Below are 24,727 nucleotides of genomic sequence, written 5' to 3'. Positions count from 1 at the left end.
ATTTTGGGCATCCCCTGCAACAGAAATTTCATTTTTGGTTGGATACCCCAAAAGGGAAATCACGTCCATGGCATCACATGCGATTCGCACTGCATTGCTGCGCACGTCACATGCGATGCGATTTCAGCCATAGAAACTGTATGGCTGAAATCGCATTTGCACCAAAATGGTGCAGGACACTCTTTTTGGCCCGCACTGGAATCTGATCGCATGCAAAGCGATTCCTGCACCATTTCACAGTGCGCACCGTGATAGGCAAACTTCATTACCTTTCTATTGACACCCGCCGCAGAGAGCAGTGTGAACCGTCTGCGATTGTGGTGTGATGATGTGCGGCTGTTTTCCCGCATCGCACCAGTGTGAGCCCAGCCTTAAGGGATGCAGACCCTGACACTTTCCTCATCAGAGCCCTGCAGGTGCAGCAGAAGATTGATAAATTATGAAGTCACTCCCATTAGACTCACTCTACACATGGACACAGAGAAACACACAGATATTTCTTCAGAATAATAAAGGTCGAAATCTTCTACAAAGTTTGTTACAATATCTGCAATTTACAGAGATCACACAGAGGGGGAGGGGCTTATTCCCCCGCAATGTACAGAGATCACCCAGAGGGGGAGGGGCTTATTCCCCGCAATGTACAGAGATCACCCAGAGGGGGAGGGGCTTATTCCCCGCAATGTACAGAGATCACCCAGAGGGGGAGGGGTTTATTCCCCCGCAATGTACAGAGATCACCCAGAGGGGGAGGGGTTTATTCCCCCGCAATGTACAGAGATCACCCAGAGGGGGAGGGGCTTATTCCCCGCAATGTACAGAGATCACCCAGAGGGGGAGGGGTTTATTCCTTGCAATGTACAGAGATCACCCAGAGGGGGAGGGGCTTATTCCCCGCAATGTACAGAGATCACCCAGAGGGGGAGGGGCTTATTCCCCGCAATGTACAGAGATCACCCAGAGGGGGAGGGGCTTATTCCCCGCAATGTACAGAGATCACCCAGAGGGGGAGGGGCTTATTCCCCGCAATGTACAGAGATCACCCAGAGGGGGAGGGGTTTATTCCCCGCAATGTACATAAATCACTCAGAGGGGGAGGGGCTTATTCCCCGCAATGTACAGAGATCACCCAGAGGGGGAGGGGTTTATTCCCCGCAATGTACAGAGACCACCCAGAGGGGGAGGGGTTTATTCCTCCGCAATGTACAGAGATCACCCAGAGGGGGAGGGGTTTATTCCCCCCAATGTACAGAGATCACCCAGAGGGGGGAGGGGTTTATTCCTCCGCAATGTACAGAGATCACCCAGGGGGGGAGGGGTTCATCACACATCAGTTAGCAAGGTGCATTGAGATGCCATTAGAAAGCAGTGTGAGCATAAAGAGAACCTGTCACCAAGAGAGCAGAACAATCGATGCAAAATGTGCGCCAAATAAACCGGTTCAGATCCGGATTGATGCGACCAAACCTGAAACACTGACCTGACCCTCCTCCAGGATATCCAGATAACCCGACCTGCTGGAACAGGTAAGTGCTGGCATTTCACGTTCAGAACAGGAAGTGACAAAAATTCTCTCCAATGAAACTTCCTGTCCCGGTGACAACCACTCTCCCCATTTCTTCTACGGGTGTCACAGGGACAGTCAGGAAGTGATGGAAATTCTCTCCAATGGGACTTCCTGTCCCGGGGACAACCACTCTCCCCATTTCTTCTACGGGTGTCACAGGGACAGGAAGTGAGGGAAATCCCCCCACCGGGGGTCACAGATCTGCTCCTCACCTCGGCTCCGTTCGCATCGATATTGTGAAACACGAGAAGCTCGGATGCCGTATTCCCCTTCCATACGAGATGTCAGGCTTCCAGGATCTCCTCCCACATGGCTGAAGCTGCCTTAAGGATATCCTGAAAACCTGCCCTGTCCTCCAGCAGCCGGGTCTTCCTGATTAGCAGCCCAGTCATGATGTCCATCCAGGTGCCGCCAATTCCTCCCCTCCACAGAGAGAAGTTACTTCATTTTCACAACAGACGGGGCGACTTCACCGCTGGAGACAGACAGGTAACCGGGCCGGAGCTGTCCCATATTTCCGGTGCCGGGGATCAAAATAATGAGGGGTTCCCACCATCCATGTGCTGAGTTCCCGGGTCTGTACACCCGCTGTGCCCATTATGAGGAGTTCTCACCATCCCTGTGCTGAGTTCCCGGGTCTGTACACCCGCTGTGCCCATTATGAGGGGTTCCCACCATCCCTGTGCTGAGTTCCCGGGTCTGTACACCCGCTGTGCCCCATTATGAGGGGTTCCCACCATCCCTGTGCTGAGTTCCCGGGTCTGTACACCCGCTGTGCCCATTATGAGGGGTTCCCACCATCCCTGTGCGGAGTTCCCGGGTCTGTACACCCGCTGTGCCCCATTATGAGGGGTTCCCACCATCCCTGTGCTGAGTTCCCGGGTCTGTACACCCGCTGTGCCCATTATGAGGGGTTCCCACCATCCCTGTGCTGAGTTCCCGGGTCTGTACACCCGCTGTGCCCATTATGAGGGGTTCCCACCATCCCTGTGCTGAGTTCCCGGGTCTGTACACCCGCTGTGCCCATTATGAGGGGTTCCCACCATCCCTGTGCTGAGTTCCCGGGTCTGTACACCCGCTGTGCCCATTATGAGGGGTTCCCACCATCCCTGTGCTGAGTTCCCGGGTCTGTACACCCGCTGTGCCCATTATGAGGAGTTCCCACCATCCCTGTGCTGAGTTCCCGGGTCTGTACACCCGCTGTGCCCATTATGAGGGGTTCCCACCATCCCTGTGCTGAGTTCCCGGGTCTGTACCCCCGCTGTGCCCATTATGAGGGGTTCCCACCATCCCTGTGCTGAGTTCCCGGGTCTGTACACCCGCTGTGCCCATTATGAGGGGTTCCCACCATCCCTGTGCTGAGTTCCCGGGTCTGTACACCCGCTGTGCCCCATTATGAGGGGTTCCCACCATCCCTGTGCTGAGTTCCCGGGTCTGTACATCCGCTGTGCCCATTATGAGGAGTTCCCACCATCCCTGTGCTGAGTTCCCGGGTCTGTACACCCGCTGTGCCCATTATGAGGGGTTCCCACCATCCCTGTGCTGAGTTCCCGGGTCTGTACACCCGCTGTGCCCATTATGAGGGGTTCCCACCATCCCTGTGCTGAGTTCCCGGGTCTGTACACCCGCTGTGCCCATTATGAGGGGTTCCCACCATCCCTGTGCTGAGTTCCCGGGTCTGTACACCCGCTGTGCCCATTATGAGGGGTTCCCACCATCCCTGTGCTGAGTTCCCGGGTCTGTACACCCGCTGTGCCCATTATGAGGGGTTCCCACCATCCCTGTGCTGAGTTCCCGGGTCTGTACACCCGCTGTGCCCCATTATGAGGGGCCATTCACTTCTCTGATCACTGACCCAGAAAAAGGAATCTAAGGAATGCTGATCACTTCTCTATGGCCTGGTGTCACAAGTGAATGTAATACAGAAAGACACCACTAGAGGGCAGCATATGCACATTTATACTTTTATTATTCTGTATGTATGGACTCTGCACAGTACTACTTCTCCTGTCCTGTATGTCGGGTGTAATTCTCGGTATCTCCTCTTATTCTGTATGTATGGACTCTGCACAGTACTACTTCTCTTGTCCTGTATGTCGGGTGTAATTCTCGGTATCTCTTCTTATTCTGTATGTATGGACTCTGCACAGTACTACTTCTCCTGTCCTGTATGTCGGGTGTAATTCTCGGTATCTCCTCTTATTCTGTATGTATGGATATTTTTATTTATAAAAACAGACAAGATACACATCAATACACAACAATCACAGACATGTTCCGGTCAATACCTAGCAATTAAAAACAAGCATCATAGGAGAATAAAAAGTCCATAAAAATGTCCCAATGTTACAAAAACACCCCTTCCCATAAATCTGAACTCCTACAACACTTCCCAATCTCCAGACATTTGATCCATCGCAATTCGGATATCACTAAACCTGCGATTTTTCTGGAGTTAAACTGCTCATTATGCATGGCCACTCTGGCCCTTGCATGCCATTGATAGTATTTGACTGTGGTAATGATCATGTACGTTGTCCCTCTGTCTACACCGTGTACTGTTGGGGGAACACCATAAAGTCTGTCTGAGTAACTCAGGTTTTCCAACCCCGGGATCCCAACTCCGGCAGCAACTTCCTTCCAGACTTCACGGCCCCCCCAACAATCCACCAAGAAGTGCTCCATGGACTCCTCCTGACCACATCCCAAAGGGCAGGTCCTTTCAGATGCGGCCAGACCCTTCATAAAAAAATAGACATCAGCATCCAGGTACCTGAGGTGTTCAAAAACTGCATGCCTTGTCCTCCTGTTTTTAATACTGTTCACATTGCTGGAGACAATGTTTAGAGAAAAAACTGCCATCACAGCAAAGAGGAGAAAGAATAAGATCCCCATCATCATAAGTCAGAATCGGAGTCACTCTGCCGACTACCAGTTTCCATATCAGATTCTACGTATACAGGATCAGGGGGCGGACGCCTTTTAGTGGGCGGGTCATCCTCTGAGCCAGTCGCATACTCCCTCTCCACTCTTTTTAGTTCCTGCTCCAGCTCATGGGCCTCTAGAGAATAGGAATCGGCATCCGAATCTGATAATGCTTCGTACCTATTGGTAGAAACTACCGTACCCACTTCTGGTGCCCCTTTCACTCTTTTAGCTGACTTCTGCACTAATATCCAGTCACCTTCGGGTTTACGGGTGGTTTTATCTTTTTTATTCCTCCTCTTCTGACCAATGACCTTCACAGAGACAGGAACAGAAGAAGAGTGTGCGGCCGGCTGCTCCTCAACCTGCTGGACACTGTCCGCCCGTCCGGGGGTAGTCTCCTGAACCTCTGGGCCCACCTCCTCCCTAGTCAATGTGGCCCCGTTTATTAAGGCCTCCTCCTCTAGTTGTTCTGCTGCAGCCAACAATTCATTGTCCGCAGATTCCTCACCCATATTATGGAAGGCCTCCGGGCAATTCCTGTGGAAGTGGCCGAGCTTTCCACATAGATTGCACTTAACCGTCTCACAGGTAGAACTGACATGGCCGACCTCCCCACAAAGATTACACTTCAAGATGGTGCAAACGCTCGCCACATGGCCGGACCTGCCACATTTAAAACATAACCTGGGCTGACCTGCATAGAAGCAAACCCCTCTCTCCCGCCCAATGAAAAAGGAGTTTGGCAGGTGATGGGTAACATTGTTAGATTGCCTCAACTTGACAAGAACCCTCCAACCCCCTGTCCAGATCTCATCACTATCTTTAGTTTTTGTCAACTCAGAAACCATTTCACAATGTCTTCTAAGCCAGATGATAATGTCCTGGGGGGGCACAGACTCATTCCAGAAAATGATGTTAACAGTTGCTGTGTCAGGTTTGGAGATGGGAATAAGGATAAAATCCCTCCATCCCTCTTTGTCCCGCAAACCACTGAAGCTGGCCCAGAATTTGTCCAAGTCACACATGAGCTTAAAGCTGACATCATAACCTTGTCTGTCAGGGAGATTGATGACTGCCAGTATGTTTGCAGGCGCAAACCCCATCTGCTGACACAGCAACTCCCTTACTACAAACTTCCTATCAGGGAGCTCCTCTCTGGAACCCCTATGCTTGAATCTAACCACGTTCCTTCTTTTAAAAGCCTGACCAGTGTAATTATTACCAGTGGAAAATGAAGGGGCCCCGCGGCTCCAGGCATTCCGAGGAGGAACATGACTAGATGGACCAGCATTCCCTTGGGGAGCAGGTGGTGGGTCCACCAAAGGGGGGAAGTCCTGAGGGTTGTTCTGAACTGACTCCTCCATCACTATATTCTCAGAGCTCTCTGACTGCTGATGACCCCAATCAGATACACCGGTACTAATATCAACACCATCAGAATTATTCACCACATCATCACTGCACATAATGTCATTGCTAGCAGTATCATTACTTGTCACCCCAGTATCACCCCCACCCTGAACCCCAGTCCCCCCAGCATGGCTCCCATCATGAGTACTAGTGGCAGCAGCACTGTCCTCACAGTCCATTTGCTGGGAGTCCACTACGTCACTCATCTGCGTCTCCTGAACTGTAAATGTCTGCTGGGTTATACCGATGATCCCGCCATCCTCCAGAGCTGGAAGTCCAGCAGGAGAACCTGCTCCAATCTGATGTTGCTCCTTACTGCCCTCCAAAGGATGCACAGACTTCCCCTCAGGAGACACGTTCGGTGGCTGTATACGCTGACCTGGTTCCCCAGAGTCTGACTCTGTTGAAGATTCAATCCCCACACTTAATGCTGCCTCAAATCGATCGCGATTGCGATATACCTCACCCGCCGGTCCCAGTTCTTCCATGGTAGCGTCAATGTCTTTTGATACACCGGCCAGTTCAATGCCCAAGGAGTTCAGCCTGTTGTCGTATAACGTTTCTCTCTTGGGATTGGCAGCTTTAAGTCTGTATACAGAGTCGATCTGCGTCTGGATCCTAGTCTTAGCTTTTCTTAGGGAGTCCATTCGTTTCACCAGGGAAGGCATTCTATCAGCCAGGTGCAGCGCAGGTTCAGGCTTCTTTTTCTTCTTCTTTGCAGCTGCAGGGCGCTTGAAATTTTTATCCTCCTTCCCATTACTAGTACTGGCCTGAGGGTCTTTACTGGGTGTGGGTGGTATCACTGGGCCAGATTGTGGATTGTTACCACCCTCCTCTTCACTCTGCTGCTTAGAGCGCAATGACCGTCCCTGGCTGCTACTGACCATCACACGCTGCTGCAAGTTCTCACTGATTGTCTTCTGTTCCAAGGAGGTTCTGGAATATTTACGGGGCGTACTGGGAGAAGCCAATGTCTCTGCTCCACTCTGAGCTGCACTGTGCTGGGCTTGATGTGGCTGTGATGGCTGACTGTCCCGAATCATACTTCCAGAGACTGGACTGGACTGGGTGGCATTGCTATGTGGCTGGACTACATGTGCCCCACTCTGCAGGGTTTGCTTTGTCTGGCTGGGTTGGGCTGTACTTGCAGAGCTTGAACTGCGCTGAACAGACTGGGCTGCACTGCGCTGGGCTTGCTGGGCCTGCAATGGCTGACTGGACTTAGAACTTTTTTGTGGAATAACATTCCCAAACTTCTTCTTATCGGTAACATTGGTACTCTTCACACAAACATTTTCACTTCTACTTACAGTCTCTGTAACTGTCTTTCCATTTCCAGAGCTCCGTCCTCCATCCTCACCACCAACCACAGCTTCACCTTGTGTAGGCCGGGAAGCCTGGGACTCTCCTGGGAGAGATCCCAGCCCAGGGGAGCCCAACCCTGGGCTTGCACCAGACATCAGAGCAGCTCAGCACACACAGGCTTCAGCTGCTCCACAAGCAGCCACACCCTCTGCACAGTACTACTTCTCCTGTCCTGTATGTCGGGTGTAATTCTCGGTATCTCTCCTTATTCTGTATGTATGGGCTCTGCACAGTACTACTTCTCCTGTCCTGTATGTCGGGTGTAATTCTCTGTATCTCCTCTTATTCTGTATGTATGGACTCTGCACAGTACTACTTCTCCTGTCCTGTATGTCGGGTGTAATTCTCTGTATCTCCTCTTATTCTGTATGTATGGACTCTGCACAGTACTACTTCTCCTGTCCTGTATGTCGGGTGTAATTCTCGGTATCTCCTCTTATTCTGTATGTATGGACTCTGCACAGTACTACTTCTCTTGTCCTGTATGTCGGGTGTAATTCTCGGTATCTCCTCTTATTCTGTATGTATGGACTCTGCACAGTACCACTTCTCTTGTCCTGTATGTCGGGTGTAATTCTCGGTATCTGTAGGCCGGTCAGTGATTCGTGGTGTTGCCCCTCCCCCAGGGATGGCGATGTTTTGCCGGAAGCGCTCGTACGCGGCGTCCCCGCCGGCGGGGGAGGTGACGGTTAAGCGGAGCTCTTCTTGCCCTCAGTCCTGTAAGCCGGTGTTGCCTCAGCGCAGACACAGAGAACGATTGTTATTTAGAATATTCCGGAATACGAAGCCGGGGAAACGCATCTACAGAGGGAAGTGGAAGTCCTACGACGACGTCCGGCCCCGGCCCCTCACGGATCAGCAACCCGGGGCCTTGCCGCTCATAGAAGGTGAGACATACAGAGTTCATAATGAGGTGTACCTGGGTAGAGTTGGGCCTTGCAACAATAAATGATAGTGCCTGGGGGTCCCCTTTGTCTGCCTGTAAAGTAGGGCATCTGTAGCATGTATAGAACCTGCTGCAGCAAAACTGACCTTTTATAAAGAAAAATAATGACATTTAAATTGTCAGGTCCTTTGATATGCCATATTAATGGCTTCTCTGGAAACCACAGTGGTGATTAGTTTTTCAGTCCTTCACAATCCAAATGGCTACTTTTGTTTTACTGGGATGTGAACTGACTGTCTAGATGTAATGAAGCCGCCACAGGCCGGGTTTTATAGGGTGGTGTTGTATCTTTGCAGAAGGATCCGAAATTTTTGACAATCCTGTGTATCTGCCTCCTGGAGATGAGACCCCTCTGTGTTCTCAGCCTATGGACTCCTTGGCACTACCGAATACCCCAAACAAGGCATTGGACCACCCTTCCAGTGCCTCCCCCCTCATCCAGGACCCAGGGAAGAGGAGAGAGGAGGTTACAGAACTGACAGTTCCCACCCACCAGGAGCCAAGGGAGCTGGAGGTCCCAGGACAGCCACTTCCCACCCATCAGGAGACACAGGAGGTGAAAGGAGAGATAACTCCCACTCCCAAGAAGCCAAGGAGATGGCGGGTCTCGGAACAGGCAGTTGCCACCCACCAGGAGCCAAGGACACAGGAGATCTCGGGACAGACAGTCCCCACCCACCAGGAGCCAAGGAAGCTGGAGGTCTCAGGACAGCCACTTCCCACCCATCAGGAGACACGGACACAGGAGGTCAAAGGAGAGATAACTCCCACTCCCAAGAAGCCAAGGAGATGGCGGGTCTCAGAACAGGCAGTCGCCACCCACCAGGAGCCAAGGACACAGGAGATCTTGGGACAGACAGTCCCCACCCACCAGGAGCCAAAGGCACAAATCTTAGGACAGACTGTCCCCGCCCACCAGGAGCCAAGGTACAGTAACCTAAGGATTTCCTTCTTGCTCTGGCCATTATGTTAGCAAAAATGTTCTTAATTTTTTTATATACAATGTGGTTTCCCCTTCTTGGAGGTCACACAGCACGTTCTTCTAGACTTGTGGTGGTGGTGATGATGGTGGTGGTGGTGTTGATGATGGTAGTGGTGTTGATGATGGTGGTGGTGGTGTTGATGATGATGGTGGTGGTGGTGTTGATGATGATGATGATGGTGGTGGTGGTGTTGATGGTGATGCTGATGGTGGTGTGTCGATGGTATTGGTGATGCTGATGGTGGTGTTGATGATGATGGTAGTGGTGGTGGTGTCGGTGGTATTGGTGATGTTGATGGGGATGCTGATGCTGATGGTGGTGTTTGTGATGTGTTGATGGTATTGGTGATGCTGATGTTGATGATGGTGGTGTTGATGGTGGTGGTGGTGTTGATGATGATGGTGGTGGTGGTGTTGATGATGATGATGGTGGTGGTGGTGGTGGTGGTGTTGATGGTGGTGGTGATGTTGATGATGATGGTGGTGGTGGTGTTGATGATGGTGGTGGTGGTGTTGATGATGATGATGGTGGTGGTGGTGTTGATGATGGTAGTGGTGGTGGTATTGGTGATGTTGATGGGGATGCTGATGCTGATGGTGGTGTTTGTGATGTGTTGATGGTATTGGTGATGCTGATGATGATGATAGTGGTGTTGATGATGATGGTGGTGGTGTTGGTGGTGGTGTTGATGATGGTGGTGGTGGTGTTGATGATGATGGTGGTGGTGTTGATGATGGTAGTGGTGGTGGTATTGGTGATGTTGATGGGGATGCTGATGCTGATGGTGGTGTTTGTGATGTGTTGATGGTATTGGTGATGCTGATGGTGGTGTTGATGATGATGTTGGTGGTGTTGATGTTGGTGGTGGTGTTGATGTTGGTGGTGGTGTTGATGTTGGTGGTGGTGTTGATGATGGTGGTGGTGTTGATGATGATGGTATTGGTGATGTTGATGGTGATGCTGATGGTGGTGTTGGTGATGTCTTGATGGTGATGCTGATGGTGGTGTTGGTGATGTCTTGATGGTGGTGGTGGTGTCGGTGGTGATGGTGATGTTGATGATGGTGGTGTCGGTGGTGGTGGTGTTGATGGTGATGCTGGTGATGTGTTGATGGTGGTTTTAGAGGCCAATTCCCAATTGTTCTAGGTCACTCATCCCCAATCGAGGTCAAGGACCATGGCTATGGGAAGGGAAAATGGGGTAACTGCACCCAGGACCATGGGGAGGGGAGGGGGATAGAGTAAGTCTATGATGTAACCAGGATCTCTGACCTCCCCCATCAATCTATTAATCGATTGTTCTGATGATGTTATTTTTCCGCTCAGCCTGTTTGAGAGACTGATGAGGAAAGGGTCGTACCGTCAGAGGCAGAAGGGGTCCAAATTTGTCCACACACGTGAGAATATCTTCTGTGGTATTTGTTAGCCTTATGGTGGTCCTTGCTCAGAACCTGACCTGTGTGTCCTGTCTCCAGAACCTCTCTATCAGGACTATTGTGTGCACTACACCAAAGGAGGTCCAGGCCAGTCCCCCTTCATCCACTCTGTCAACTCCTCCCTGGCGTTGGCTGACAACACTTCCCCAACTTTGCCTAGAAGTTACTCCAGCGATGGGACTCCCCGTCTCTACACATCTTCTCTGTGGCAGGAGCTACCAGAAGTGAAGGAGAGAGGGATCACTAAAACCATGACCATGCAACGGAAGCAACTACAGGAGGTAAGAGGCAACCCAAACCCACAAGTGTAGGAGGCCGGGGTGTCCTGACCCACAAGTGCAGAAGGCCCGGGGTGTCCTGGACCCACAAGTGTAGGAGGGTAAGGGGCAAGTGCAGGAGGTCCGGGGTGTCCTGGACCCACAAGTGCAGAAGGCCCGGGGTGTCCTGGACCCACAAGTGTAGGAGGGTAAGGGGCAAGTGTAGGAGGTCCGGGGTGTCCTGACCCACAAGTGTAGGAGGTCCGGGGTGTCCTGACCCACAAGTGCAGAAGGCCCAGGGTGTCCTGGACCCACAAGTGTAGGAGGGTTAGCGGCAAGTGCAGGAGGTCCGGGGTGTCCTGACCCACAAGTGCAGGAGGTCTGGGGTGTCCTGGACCCACAAGTGTAGGAGGGTAAGGGGCAAGTGCAGAAGGCCCGGGGTGACCTGGACCCACAAGTGTAGGAGGGTAAGGGGCAAGTGCAGGAGGTCCGGGGTGTCCTGGATCCACAAGTGTAGGAGGTTCGAGGTGTCCTGAACCCACAAGTGTAGGAGGTCCGGGGTGTCCTGAACCCACAAGTGTAGGAGGGTAAGGGGCAACCTGAACCCAAAAGGGAAGGAGGTCCGAGGTGTCTTGAACCTAAAGCTGCAATATTCTGTTATCTTCATGGCTTGTGGAGTCCAGAGTTGGTTAATCACTGATGGATACCTTTTAGTGACTTCATGATTGGTCAACATGTCCAGCTGTATCTGGGGAATCCGAATCCTCCGGGGGTGACCATGAGGACCTCTAAAGTTCCTCCTCTTATTGTAAAAAAAAGATGGGAAAGGATTTCTTCATCTGCTCGGACATCTGACTCTGGGGGAAGGAGTCTCCGGGGATGTAGAGTGTTGGGTGGGTTCATCATAGACATTGTGTCCACAAAATGGGTCACTGATGAAGTCTACTGCATTCCTTTGGCCCTGAAGAAGTCCTCATTCAATGCAAAGAGAAAATAGAGCCTCTCAATTACTTTACCAACTGTGGTTGGTTCCCGACACATCTCTCCGCTCATCAATTGGCACTTAAGCCAACCATGTTGAGCTCCTAGGTGTCCAATGGGCTGGGTAACCTCCACCAATGGCTTCCAATGTTTTCTAGAAGCGGGATTGCCCGCCCAGTCTTATCAGCAGACATACCCTTGTGCTGTCCTCGCCTCTGATTGGCCCGTCGCGTTAGTAGGATTACGATGACTGATCTGGTTGTGTCTCCCCCCAGGCAATGTTCGAGGTGGTGGTATCGGAGGCCTCCTACCAGCGCAGCCTCTCCGTAGTCATCAATCACTTCCAGAAGTCCAAAAGTCTCTCCGACTGTCTCGTTACCTCTGACAAGCACACCCTCTTCTCCAACCTCCCCAGTGTCTGCCAGGTCAGCGAGAGGTACAAGAAAAATCTTCATGGTCTGCTCCTTGGTCCCCCCCCCCCCCCAACAGTAAAGTGTTCAGCCCTAAATCCTTTCTTCCCGGTCCTAGTAATGAATCCTCAACGCTTTATTTATAATGTTTTTACTAGACCTGTGGCCTGCTGAAAAATTTGTTCATTTTAGTTTTTATTCGTTTTTTTAGCTTTTTTCGGAAATTTAGAAAAAAATTTGACTTTCTAATTTTCCAATTTCAGATTTTCTGAAACTTTGAATTTCTGAAATTCGGAAATTGTAAAATTCGGAAATCAAAAAATGTTGGCATTAACGAATTTTGACAAAATTTGGTAAAAAAACAATTCGGAACTAAACAAATTGCACATGTCTAATAACAGTCTCATTAATATTCCCCAATAAACTCTCTTCAGGTTCCTACTGGATCTAGAGGAAGGACTGGAGAAGGACGTCTTTCTGAGGGACCTCGGAGATCGGGTCCTGAGACATTGTTCAGTCTTCCACCGAGTCTACATTCCCTACGTCACCAACCAGATGTACCAAGAGAAGCTCATGCAGCAGCTGGTGTAAGTCATGAAAGGTGACCTATCTATACAAGTACCGCCAGTCACTGGGGGGCAAAAAATACTAGTACCTCCAAGTCACTGGGGGGCAAAAAATACTAGTACCTCCAAGTCACTGGGGGGCAAAAAATACTAGTACCTCCAGTCACTGGGGGGCAAAAAATACTAGTACCTCCAGTCACTGGGGGGCAAAAAATACTAGTACCTCCAAGTCACTGGGGGGCAAAAAATACTAGTACCTCCAAGTCACTGGGGGGCAAAAAAAGTACAAGTTCTATCAGTCACTTTGCCATTGGTTAGAAAAAAGTGATGGGTGTGGTTTTGGTTATTTTTTTGGGGGGGGGGGGATACAAATATAAAACTATAAGTATAGACCCTCCATCCCATGGGGCGGCTATGGGAGCTGCACTACCCCCACCCTGAGACACACACTAGTTTTATGGACAGAAGGCGAGGGAAGATTTTGACAATTTTTATGATTCTTTCAGGAAAGAGACATTTGTATGCTTTTTGTCACTGGGGGGGGGGGGGGGCAAGAAATACTAGTACCTCCAGTCATTGGGGGGCAAGAAATACTAGTACCTCCAGTCACTGGGGGGCAAGAAATACTAGTACCTCCAGTCACCGGGGGGCAAGAAATACTAGTACCTCCAGTCACCGGGGGGGCAAAAAATACTAGTACCTCCAGTCACTGGGGGGGCAAAAAATACTAGTACCTCCAGTCACTAAGGGGCAAGAAATACTAGTACCTCCAGTCACTGGGGGGCAAGAAATACTAGTACCTCCAGTCACTGGGGGGGCAAAAAATACTAGTACCTCCAGTCACTAAGGGGCAAGAAATACTAGTACCTCCAGTCACTGGGGGGCAAGAAATACTAGTACCTCCAGTCACTGGGGGGCAAGAAATACTAGTACCTCCAGTCACTGGGGGGCAAGAAATACTAGTACCTCCAGTCACTGGGGGGGCAAAAAATACTAGTACCTCCAGTCACTAAGGGGCAAGAAATACTAGTACCTCCAGTCACTGGGGGGCAAGAAATACTAGTACCTCCAGTCACTGGGGGGCAAGAAATACTAGTACCTCCAGTCACTGGGGGGCAAGAAATACTAGTACCTCCAGTCACTGGGGGGCAAGAAATACTAGTACCTCCAGTCACTGGGGGGCAAGAAATACTAGTACCTCCAGTCACTGGGGGGGCAAGAAATACTAGTACCTCCAGTCACTGGGGGGGCAAAAAATACTAGTACCTCCAGTCACTAAGGGGCAAGAAATACTAGTACCTCCAGTCACTGGGGGGCAAGAAATACTAGTACCTCCAGTCTCTGGGGGGGCAAAAAATACTAGTACCTCCAGTCACTGGGGGGCAAGAAATACTAGTACCTCCAGTAACTGGGGGGCAAGAAATACTAGTACCTTCAGTCACTCGGGGGCAAGAAATGCTAGTACCGCCAGTCACTGGGGGGCAAAAAATACTAGTACTGCCAGTCACTTTGCCATTGGTTAGATTTTTTTTTTTCTTTCGTAAAAGAAAATATAAAACTATAGGTATAAACCCTCCACCCCATGGGGTGGCTATGGGAGCTGCACTACCCCCACCCTGAGACGCGCACTCTGTTATGGACAGAAGGCAAGGGAAGCTTTTTACATTCGTGTCCTTTTTTTGTTACATTGTTCAGTTACATTGTTCAGTTTTTATCTGTAAATGTGACGTTTGTTTATAAATTTATTACAAAAATATTGTTTTATTTCTTTCTGTCCTCCGGTGTAAAATTCTTCACGTTTTTTCTGCTTCATGGAGATGCAGGCGGTGTGTACAGTTTGGCTACAAAAGTTAATGATCATCATACATGATATTGAGTGGGTGGTTCTGCTCTTTCTTGCTTCTTTCTCCAAATATAGGAATTTTCCCCCTCAGACGGTGGTGATGGTGATGATGATGATGATGACGGCGGTGACGATGGTGGTGTTGACGACGATGACGGTGGTGGAGTTGACGACGATGACGGTGGTGGAGTTGACGACGATGACGGTGGTGGAGTTGACGACGATGACGGTGGTGGAGTTGACGACGATGACGGTGGTGGAGTTGACGACGATGACGGTGGTGGAGTTGACGACGATGACGGTGGTGGAGTTGACGACGATGACGGTGGTGGAGTTGACGACGATGACGGTGGTGGAGTTGACGACGATGACGGTGGTGGAGTTGACGACGATGACGGTGGTGGAGTTGACGACGATGACGGTGGTGGAGTTGACGACGATGACGGTGGTGGAGTTGACGACGATGACGGTGGTGGAGTTGACGACGATGACGGTGGTGGAGTTGACGACGATGACGGTGGTGGAGTTGACGACGATGACGGTGGTGGAGTTGACGACGATGACGGTGGTGGAGTTGACGACGATGACGGTGGTGGAGTTGACGACGATGACGGTGGTGGAGGTGTTGGTGGAGTTGATGGTGTTGGTGGTGATGGCGCTGTTGGTGATGTTGATAGTGGTGTTGGTGGAGTTGACGACGACGTTGGTGGTGATGATGGCGATGTTGATGGCGTTGGTGGTGATGGTGGTGATGATGGCGCTGGTGGTGATGATGGCGCTGATGGTGATGGTGTTGGTGGTGATGATGGCGCTGATGGTGATGGTGTTGGTGGTGATGATGGCGCTGGTGGTGATGATGGCGCTGATGGTGATGATGGCTCTGATGGTGATGGTGTTGGTGGTGATGATGGCGCTGTTGGCGATGTTGATGGTGGTGGTGATGATGGCGCTGTTGATGGTGGTGGTGATGGCGTTGGTGGTGATGATGGCGATGTTGGTGGAGTTGGTTGTTAAAAATTGGATATAAATTCCATCTTTCTCTTTGTATCAGCCGAGAGAATGGAACGTTCCTTCAGGTTCTCCAGCAGTTGGAGGAGCAGCCGGTTTGTAAGAGACAACCCCTGAAATCTTTCCTGGCCCTCCCCTTCCAGAGGATAACCCGCCTGAAGATCCTCCTGGAGGTAGGTCACCATGGCTCATGTTGGTCGTTTTGTCATTCCCATCCTCCATTTGTTATTCTTCTTCTCCTCTTCATAGAACATCCTGAAACTGGCGCAGAGTGATTTCCGGCTGGTGTCCTCCATTGGAGACGCGGCGTCGGCGGTTGGCCAGGTGAGGGGATATATTTGGTGGAGAAATGTCTAGTTCTGGAATATTCTGGGTGATGTTTGTCTCTGGATCGGCGCGGTGACCGCTCTCTCCCGTGTGCAGATCGTGACGCAGTGCGATGAGGGGGTGCGCCGCATGATGCAGACCGAGGAGCTCGTCCTTCTGGAGAAACACATGGACTTCCAGAACACAAAGGTGGGGCGCCAATCGCACCAAAGTTCATCGATTCATCCTTCATGTTGTGTAAAGTAAAGAGGACCTGTCACCTGGTGCCTGTGCAGTACCTGGAGGGGAGACTGAGGAAATGACTCCTCCTCCTTCTACAAAGTTACTATGTACAGTCTGATCACTGGGGGGGGGGGGGGAGACTGAGGAAATGCTTCCTCCTGCCTGCAGCAGACTGATGACATCTCAGCCTAGGCGGAGTCACTGACTGACAGGTGGAGGTGTCCCATTGCTGATGACAGGTCCTCTTTATGATAACATTGATGGGAATTCCAGGAAAATACATTTCTATCATTTTTTTCGGTGTTCCTGTTTTATTTTTTTTTATTTTTTTTCAGGCTGTTCCTCTCATCTCCAGGGGGCGTGTCCTCATCCAGCACGGAGAACTGATCCGGATCTTCTTCCAGGATCCGGGATCCGGTCACCGCTCCGGTTTGACCACCAAACCCATTTACCTCCATCTTTTCAGCGACTTGCTGCTCTTGTCTAACAAAACAGAGTGAGTGTGAGCCGAGCCGCCGTGATGATGACATTTCTAAATAAAACCACGCCTTATTATAGTCCCTGTGATGTCATCACCGGGTCTCTGTGTTTCTTTATGCAATGCAGGCAGATTAAGGCTGGTGGGAGGGGCTTCCTGTAAACATCACCGCCTCCCAGCCTCAGTACTCCTCCTTTCCAGAGCCCTCATTCCTGATGCAAGCAGTGGGAGGAGTTATGCAAATATCAAAATACCCTTGATTATGTGCCAGTCTAGAGGAGTGGGCGGTCCTAGGCGGGTGGTATTTGCATAGGCCACACCCAGTGCCGGGACAAGGTCATCCAGCGCCCAGGGCAAAGATGCCAAACTATGCCCCTCCTTTCCCTTAGGGTCAGGGTGCCCCCCATCCCTGCAATAAACCATTGTGCCAGGGGCAGCCTCCCGTCCTGCCCACCCCTTGTCCTGGCCACACCCACATGTGATGTTGAGCAGCCTCCATGATTGGAAGAACTGAAATTCAATGAAAGGGGCGGGGCCAGGGACAGTCAGGCTTGGGAAACGGGGCGGGGCTGTTTGTCTTGCTGCAGCTTCTAATGCACATGGTGAGAAGCTCACAGTGTGCAGGGAAATACGGAGGAAGGCGTTTCAGTCCAGGGGGAGGAGCCGGTAGACCTATGAAGGAGGGGGGTGGGGGGGAGGGTCATTATAATGAAGACGGTGAGGTATTTAACCCTCTCTCTCTCCCCCCAGCACAGGGCGCTTCTTGGTGACGGATTACGCCAGACGCGGACGGGTGACGGCCGACCACGTGAAAGCCAAAGCTCTGGGTCTTCCCAGTGATCTGGTGTTCCTCCTCCGCCTCGCGCACAACCACCTCGGCCTGAGCTGTGATATCGTCCTCCAGGCGCCCAGCGAGTAAGTCCCGCCCTCCACCGCGCCACGCCCAACCTCCGGGAAAGGGGCGGGGTTTATGGCTGCTCGGGGTTCTTCTTTAGCTTTTTCTCCCTCTTCAAATATTATCTCTGTGTTTGGGCGACGAGACCCCCCAACTATTCTCTGTGTTTGGGTGACGAGACCCCCAACTATTCTCTGTGTTTGGGTGACGAGACCCCCAACTATTCTCTGTGTTTAGGTAACGAGACCCCCAACTATTCTCTGTGTTTGGGCGACGAGACCCCCAACTATTCTCTGTGTTTGGGCGACGAGACCCCCAACTATTCTCTGTGTTTGGGCGACGAGACCCCCCAACTATTCTCTGTGTTTGGGCGACGAGACCCCCCAACTATTCTCTGTGTTTGGGCGACGAGACCCCCCAACTATTCTCTGTGTTTGGGCGACGAGACCCCCAACTATTCGCTGTGTTTGGGCGACGAGACCCCCAACTATTTGTGTTTGGGCGACGAGACCCCCAACTATTCTCTGTGTTTGGGTGACGAGACCCCCAACTATTCTCTGTGTTTGGGCGACGAGACCCCCAACTATTCTCTGTGTTTGGGCGACGAGACCCCCAACTATTCTCTGTGTTTGGGCGACGAGACCCCCAACTATTCTCTGTGTTTGGGCGACGAGACCCCCAAATATTCTCTGTGTTTGGGCGACGAGACCCCCAACTATTCTCTGTGTTTGGGCGACGAGACCCCCCAACTATTCTCTGTGTTTGGGCGACGAGACCCCCAACTATTCTCTGTGTTTGGGCGACGAGACCCCCAAATATTATCTCTGTGTTTGGGCGACGAGACCCCCAACTATTCTCTGTGTTTGGGCGACGAGACCCCCAACTATTCTCTGTGTTTGGGCGACGAGACCCCCAACTATTCTCTGTGTTTGGGCGACGAGACCCCCAACTATTCGCTGTGTTTGGGCGACGAGACCCCCAACTATTCTCTGTGTTTGGGCGACGAGACCCCCAACTATTCTCTGTGTTTGGGTGACGAGACCCCCAACTATTCTCTGTGTTTGGGCGACGAGACCCCCAACTATTCTCTGTGTTTGGGCGACGAGACCCCCAACTATTCTCTGTGTTTGGGCGACGAGACCCCCAACTATTCTCTGTGTTTGGGCGACGAGACCCCCAAATATTATCTCTGTGTTTGGGCGACGAGACCCCAAACTATTCTCTGTGTTTGGGCGACGAGACCCCCAACTATTCTGTGTTTGGGCGACGAGACCCCCAAATATTATCTCTGTGTTTGGGCGACGAGACCCCCAACTATTCTCTGTGTTTGGGCGACGAGACCCCCAACTATTCGCTGTGTTTGGGCGACGAGACCCCCAACTATTCGCTGTGTTTGGGCGACGAGACCCCCAACTATTCGCTGTGTTTGGGCGACGAGACCCCCAACTATTCGCTGTGTTTGGGCGACGAGACCCCCAACTATTCTCTGTGTTTGGGCGACGAGACCCCCCAACTATTCTCTGTGTTTGGGCGACGAGACCCCCAACTATTCTCTGTGTTTGGGTGATGAGACCCCCAACTATTCTCTGTGTTTGGGCGACGAGACCCCCAACTATTCTCTGTGTTTGGGCGACGAGACCCCCAACTATTCTCTGTGTTTGGGCGACGAGACCCCCAACTATTCTCTGTGTTTGGGCGACGAGACCCCCAACTATTATATGTGTTTGGGCGACGAGACCCCCAACTATTCTCTGTGTTTGGGCGACGAGACCCCCAAATATTATCTCTGTGTTTGGGCGACGAGACCCCCAACTATTCTCTGTGTTTGGGCGACGAGACCCCCAACTATTCTCTGTGTTTGGGCGACGAGACCCCCAACTATTCTCTGTGTTTGGGTGACGAGACCCTCAACTATTCTCTGTGTTTGGGCGACGAGACCCCCAACTATTCTCTGTGTTTGGGTGACAAGACCCCCAACTATTCTCTGTGTTTGGGCGACGAGACCCCCAACTATTCTCTGTGTCTAGGTGACGGGACCCCCAACTATTCTGTGTGTTTGGGCGACGAGACCCCCAACTATTCTCTGTGTCTAGGTGACGAGACCCCCAACTATTCGCTGTGTTTGGGCGACGAGACCCCCAACTATTTGTGTTTGGGCGACGAGACCCCCAACTATTCTCTGTGTTTGGGTGACGAGACCCCCAACTATTCTCTGTGTTTGGGCGACGAGACCCCCAACTATTCGCTGTGTTTGGGCGACGAGACCCCCAACTATTCGCTGTGTTTGGGCGACGAGACCCCCAACTATTTGTGTTTGGGCGACGAGACCCCCAACTATTCTCTGTGTTTGGGTGACGAGACCCCCAACTATTCTCTGTGTTTGGGCGACGAGACCCCCCAACTATTCTCTGTGTTTGGGCGACGAGACCCCCAACTATTCTCTGTGTTTGGGCGACGAGACCCCCAAATATTATCTCTGTGTTTGGGCGACGAGACCCCCAACTATTCTCTGTGTTTGGGCGACGAGACCCCCAACTATTCTCTGTGTTTGGGCGACGAGACCCCCAACTATTCTCTGTGTTTGGGCGACGAGACCCCCAACTATTCGCTGTGTTTGGGCGACGAGACCCCCAACTATTCTCTGTGTTTGGGCGACGAGACCCCCAACTATTCTCTGTGTTTGGGTGACGAGACCCCCAACTATTCTCTGTGTTTGGGCGACGAGACCCCCAACTATTCTCTGTGTTTGGGCGACGAGACCCCCAACTATTCTCTGTGTCTAGGTGACGGGACCCCCAACTATTCTCTGTGTTTGGGTGACGAGACCCCCAACTATTATATGTGTTTGGGCGACGAGACCCCCAACTATTATATGTGTTTGGGCGACGAGACCCCAACTATTCAGGAGGGGCTCACAAATCAGATTTTGTGGGGCTTTTCAAAAAAAATGTTTTTAATCTTTTGTTGCAATTTGGCAAAAATAATCCGAGGGGAAAAAACTCAGAAATTATATTCCATCTTCCTTCCCTTCTCTTCCTTTCTTCTCTTCTCTTTTCTCTTCCTTCCCTTTCTTTTCTTCTCTTCCTTCCCTTTCTTTTCTTCTCTTCTCTTCCTTCCCTTTCTTTTCTTCTCTTCTCTTCCTTCCCTTCTCTTCCTCTTCCCCTTCCCTTTCTTCTATTCTCTTCCTTCCCTTCTCTTTTCTCTTCTCTTCCCTTTCTTCTATTCTCTTCCTTCCCTTCTCTTTTCTCTTCTCTTCTCTTCTCTTCTCTCTTCTCTTCTCTTCTCTTCCTTCCCTTCTCTTCTCTTCTCTTCTCTTCTCTTCCTTCCCTTTCTTCTCTTCTCTTCCTTCCCTTTCTTCTCTTCTCTTCCTTCCCTTTCTTCTCTTCTCTTCCTTCCCTTCTCTTCCCTTTCTTCTCTTCTCTTCCTTCCCTTCTCTTCTCTTCCTTCCCTTCCCTTCTCTTCCTTCCCTTCTCTTCTCTTCCTTCCCTTCTCTTCTCTTCCTTCCCTTCTCTTCTCTTCCTTCCCTTCTCTTCTCTTCCTTCCCTTCTCTTCTCTTCCTTCCCTTCTCTTCTCTTCCTTCCCTTCTCTTCTCTTCCTTCCCTTCTCTTCCTCTTCCCCTTCCCTTTCTTCTCTTCTCTTCCTTCCCTTCTCTTCCTTCCCTTTCTTCTCTTCCTTCCCTTCTCTTCCTTCCCTTCTCTTCTCTTCCTTCCCTTCTCTTCCTTCCCTTCTCTTCTCTTCTCTTCCTTCCCTTCTCTTCCTCTTCCCCTTCCCTTTCTTCTCTTCTCTTCTCTTCTCTTCCTTCCCTTTCTTCTCTTCTCTTCCTTCCCTTTCTTCTCTTCTCTTCCTTCCCTTCTCTTCCCTTTCTTCTCTTCTCTTCCTTCCCTTCTCTTCTCTTCCTTCCCTTCTCTTCTCTTCCTTCCCTTCTCTTCCTCTTCCCCTTCCCTTTCTTCTCTTTTCTTCGTTCCCTTCTCTTCTCTTCTCTTCTCTTACTTTTCTTTGGTTCTCTTCACCTTTTTGTTCTTCTCTTCGTCTTCCTTTTTCTTCTCTTTCTCCTTTTCTCTTCTCCATCTCCTTCCTTTCTTTTTATTTCATGTATTTTTCTTGTGTGTTTTAGAGAGGAGAAGGAGGATTGGATCGCACAGATCACCTGGCAGATGTCGCAGGGGGCGGAGTCCTGACACCCGCTGAAGATGAACACAATTCTGGGTTGTAAGTACTGGGGGGGGGGGGGAGGGCTTCTGGGACCAGAAAACGGGACAAAATAACAAAATATGAAGAATAAGAAAAAAACATTAAAAGAGAAGACGGCGCACACTTGAAATTTGATCCAGGGACGTTCTCTGTCAGGAGATCCGGTAAAGGATCGTCGAGATGAGATTCCATAATCCTCAGAAGACCTTTAGTGGTTATTGTACCACCAAAATCCCCCAAATAATTTCACCCTCTTCATTGACTCCAATCTACTTCACCGAGATCAGATATCACTGAGATCACTGATATCACCGAGATCACTGATGTGATCTCGGTGGTATCTGTGATCTCGGTGGTATCTGTGATCTCGGTGATATCTGTGATCTCGGTGGTATCTGTGATCTCGGTGGTATCTGTGATCTCGGTGGTATCTGTGATCTCGGTGGTATCTGTGATCTCGGTGGTATCTGTGATCTCGGTGGTATCTGTGATCTCGGTGGTATCTGTGATCTCGGTGGTATCTGTGATCTCGGTGGTATCTGTGATCTCGGTGGTATCTGTGATCTCGGTGGTATCTGTGATCTCGGTGGTATCTGTGATCTCGGTGGTATCTGTGATCTCGGTGGTATCAGTGATATCTGTGATCTTGATCACTGATATCACCAAGATCACGATACGGCTCCGATCACCAAAACTGGGAAAAGGAAACCGAAATCTCACTTTTTTTCTTTTTTTTCTGGAAATTTGAGGAAATAAACTCTTGTGACGGATTCCTACTAAAGTCTTCCATTGGGTCCCCGGGATGGATAATTCTGGGTGTAGACCTGATTCCTGATCTTCAGATCCGGGGGTCCTAAGTGTGGCCCCTCAATCATCCAATATTCTTCTCTAATCTCTCTGAATCCTGGGCATAGCCCTCCCCCCACCAATCTCATTATCTCCCTCCAGCTGTTGGGTCCCCCCCCCTCCCGTGTCCTTTGACCTGCGGACACAATGGGCGCTCCTGTCCATGTTCAGCACTATTTATACTCGGCGGCACAGGTGTCAGCTGTGACCGGCACAATGGAGAAGTCTTCCCGGCCGAGTCCTCACCTGCTCTCGGCTCCTTCTTTGTCTCTCGGTGAATCTCTCCACAGACGTCCAGTGTGACTTCAACACCGCCGGAGGAGAAAACGTGGAAAACACCTGGAGAGGACACGGCTAAACCAACACGTCCAATGGAGGAGGGTGGGGGATGGGGAGGGGGGGGGTCAGTGCCTTTTATAGGCCAATCTGCAGCACCACCGAGCCGAATGGTCCGACTCCAATCCACTCCCCTATATAGAACGGGGTCTTCCAGGCCAGGAACGGGGGGAAAATCCACCCAAAACCGGATTCCAAAGAGGACCTGTCATTAAAGTTCACCAAACTTCCCCGACCTGGAGGGGAAATCCGGATCTCAATGTGACCCGAAGTCCAGGGAAATGTCATTTGGAGGTTCCGGCAGCCTTGTGGTCGTTTCGGGTCATTAGAGATTGCAGGAAGGAGCAGAAAACTGCAATCCCTTCTATGCAGGGAGGGGGGCGGAGCTGTAACCTGGGAACACGCTTGGCCAATCAGAATCCTATTCATGTTCTGGGAATGAATATTAATCTGCAGCTCCGAATATCTTCTATTTTTTTTATTGTGAAGAATCTATAAAATAACGAAACGCGTCGCCTTGTGCGGAATGATACTCAGAATTACTTTTCCTTACGTTTTTTTTTTTTTTGTGTCATTTCAGATTTGGATCGATGGGAAGAATCAGATACGGGTGACATTCCGCTTCATAGATTAAACGATCGATCTTTTTTTCCAGATTTTTTTTTCTTTCGAGGTCGTGACCTTTCAGACTGTCGGCATCTCCTGGGTCAGACATGGGGGTGACCTGCACTGCCGTCTGTGACTTTTAAACAACCAATCAGGACACAGGATTTGTTCACTGCTATGACAGGTCCTCCTTTTTTTTGTTTTTTTTTTCTGGGGTCACCATGGGGGGAAGTGAGGGATGGGGACACCCTAATCTTTCCGGGGCCCCTCCCAGAATATGAATATTAAGTGATGTAGAGTCCTTTCTTTCTTGTCCTTTCTTTCTTGTGACCTTCTACAGAAACGATTGGTCTGCGTTTGTCCCTCCCCCTCATATGCCAGCCAATGGGCACACTTCTGTTCTGTGATCGTATTGGCTGCACACAATCACCGACCTTCACAAATGGTAAACCAGCTACTAGTGGGGGCCATCGAGGAACTACAACCCCCAACATGCCCTGCCAGGAGAGGTGATCTTTTCCCCACTTCCTGTCCTGGTGGTGATGTTGTTACTGAGACAGGAAGTGAATGAAAATGTCGTAAACAACCAAAAACCAGCATCGGGAGGCGCTCAGAACCGAAAAAGCTTTGACACTAGAATCGCATTTTTAAAAACAATATTTTCTATATGATGATGTTTGTGCGTCTTTCTGTTTTTTTTTTGTAAAATGAAATAAATGTCATTTTTTCTATATGTGGGGCTGTGTGGTGCAGATGGGATTGTATGTATGACTGGGGGAGGGGGATAGAGGAGGATCGAATCTCCACTATGCATAAGAATGCCCAAAATTATCATTTATTAAAAATCCCCAAGGATGACCCAACGCGTTTCCTTTCTTTCTTTCTTTCTTTCTTTCTTTCTTTCTTTCTTTCTTTCTTTCTTTCTTTCTTTCTTTCTTTCTTTCTTTCTTTCCTCTTTCCTCTCCCCATTTTTGCTTTTCGGGGTCACCACCATCACCATGTACAATTGCACGACCTCAGCACAGCAGATCCTCCTAATGTGGCCTGTAGTACCACAGTATGAGCAGCAGGTGGCAACAGGGAGCTGTCATTCCGTATATACAGTGATCTGTATTGGAGGGGGAAGT

The 24,727-nt window shown here is 50.5% G+C and overlaps 1 protein-coding gene across 1 annotated transcript; it reads left to right on the top strand.

The window, feature by feature from the left end:
* The first annotated feature begins 7,864 nt into the window (after positions 1-7,864).
* Positions 7,865-24,302, top strand: LOC120915921 (rho guanine nucleotide exchange factor 19-like). The gene is made up of 13 exons (XM_040326764.1): positions 7,865-8,157; positions 8,513-9,143; positions 10,525-10,595; positions 10,674-10,915; positions 12,148-12,308; positions 12,717-12,869; positions 15,743-15,872; positions 15,949-16,023; positions 16,123-16,215; positions 16,584-16,744; positions 17,477-17,641; positions 21,736-21,830; positions 23,575-24,302. The coding sequence occupies exons 1-12, from the start codon at positions 7,899-7,901 to the stop codon at positions 21,797-21,799; spliced, it is 2,205 nt and encodes a 734-aa protein (XP_040182698.1). The 5' UTR covers positions 7,865-7,898; the 3' UTR covers positions 21,800-21,830; positions 23,575-24,302.
* Positions 24,303-24,727: the final 425 nt, after the last annotated feature.

This window comes from Rana temporaria, chromosome 10 (genome assembly GCF_905171775.1).
Source record: "Rana temporaria chromosome 10, aRanTem1.1, whole genome shotgun sequence".
NCBI lineage: Eukaryota > Metazoa > Chordata > Amphibia > Anura > Ranidae > Rana > Rana temporaria.
This window is presented reverse-complemented; position numbering and strand designations above follow the sequence as displayed.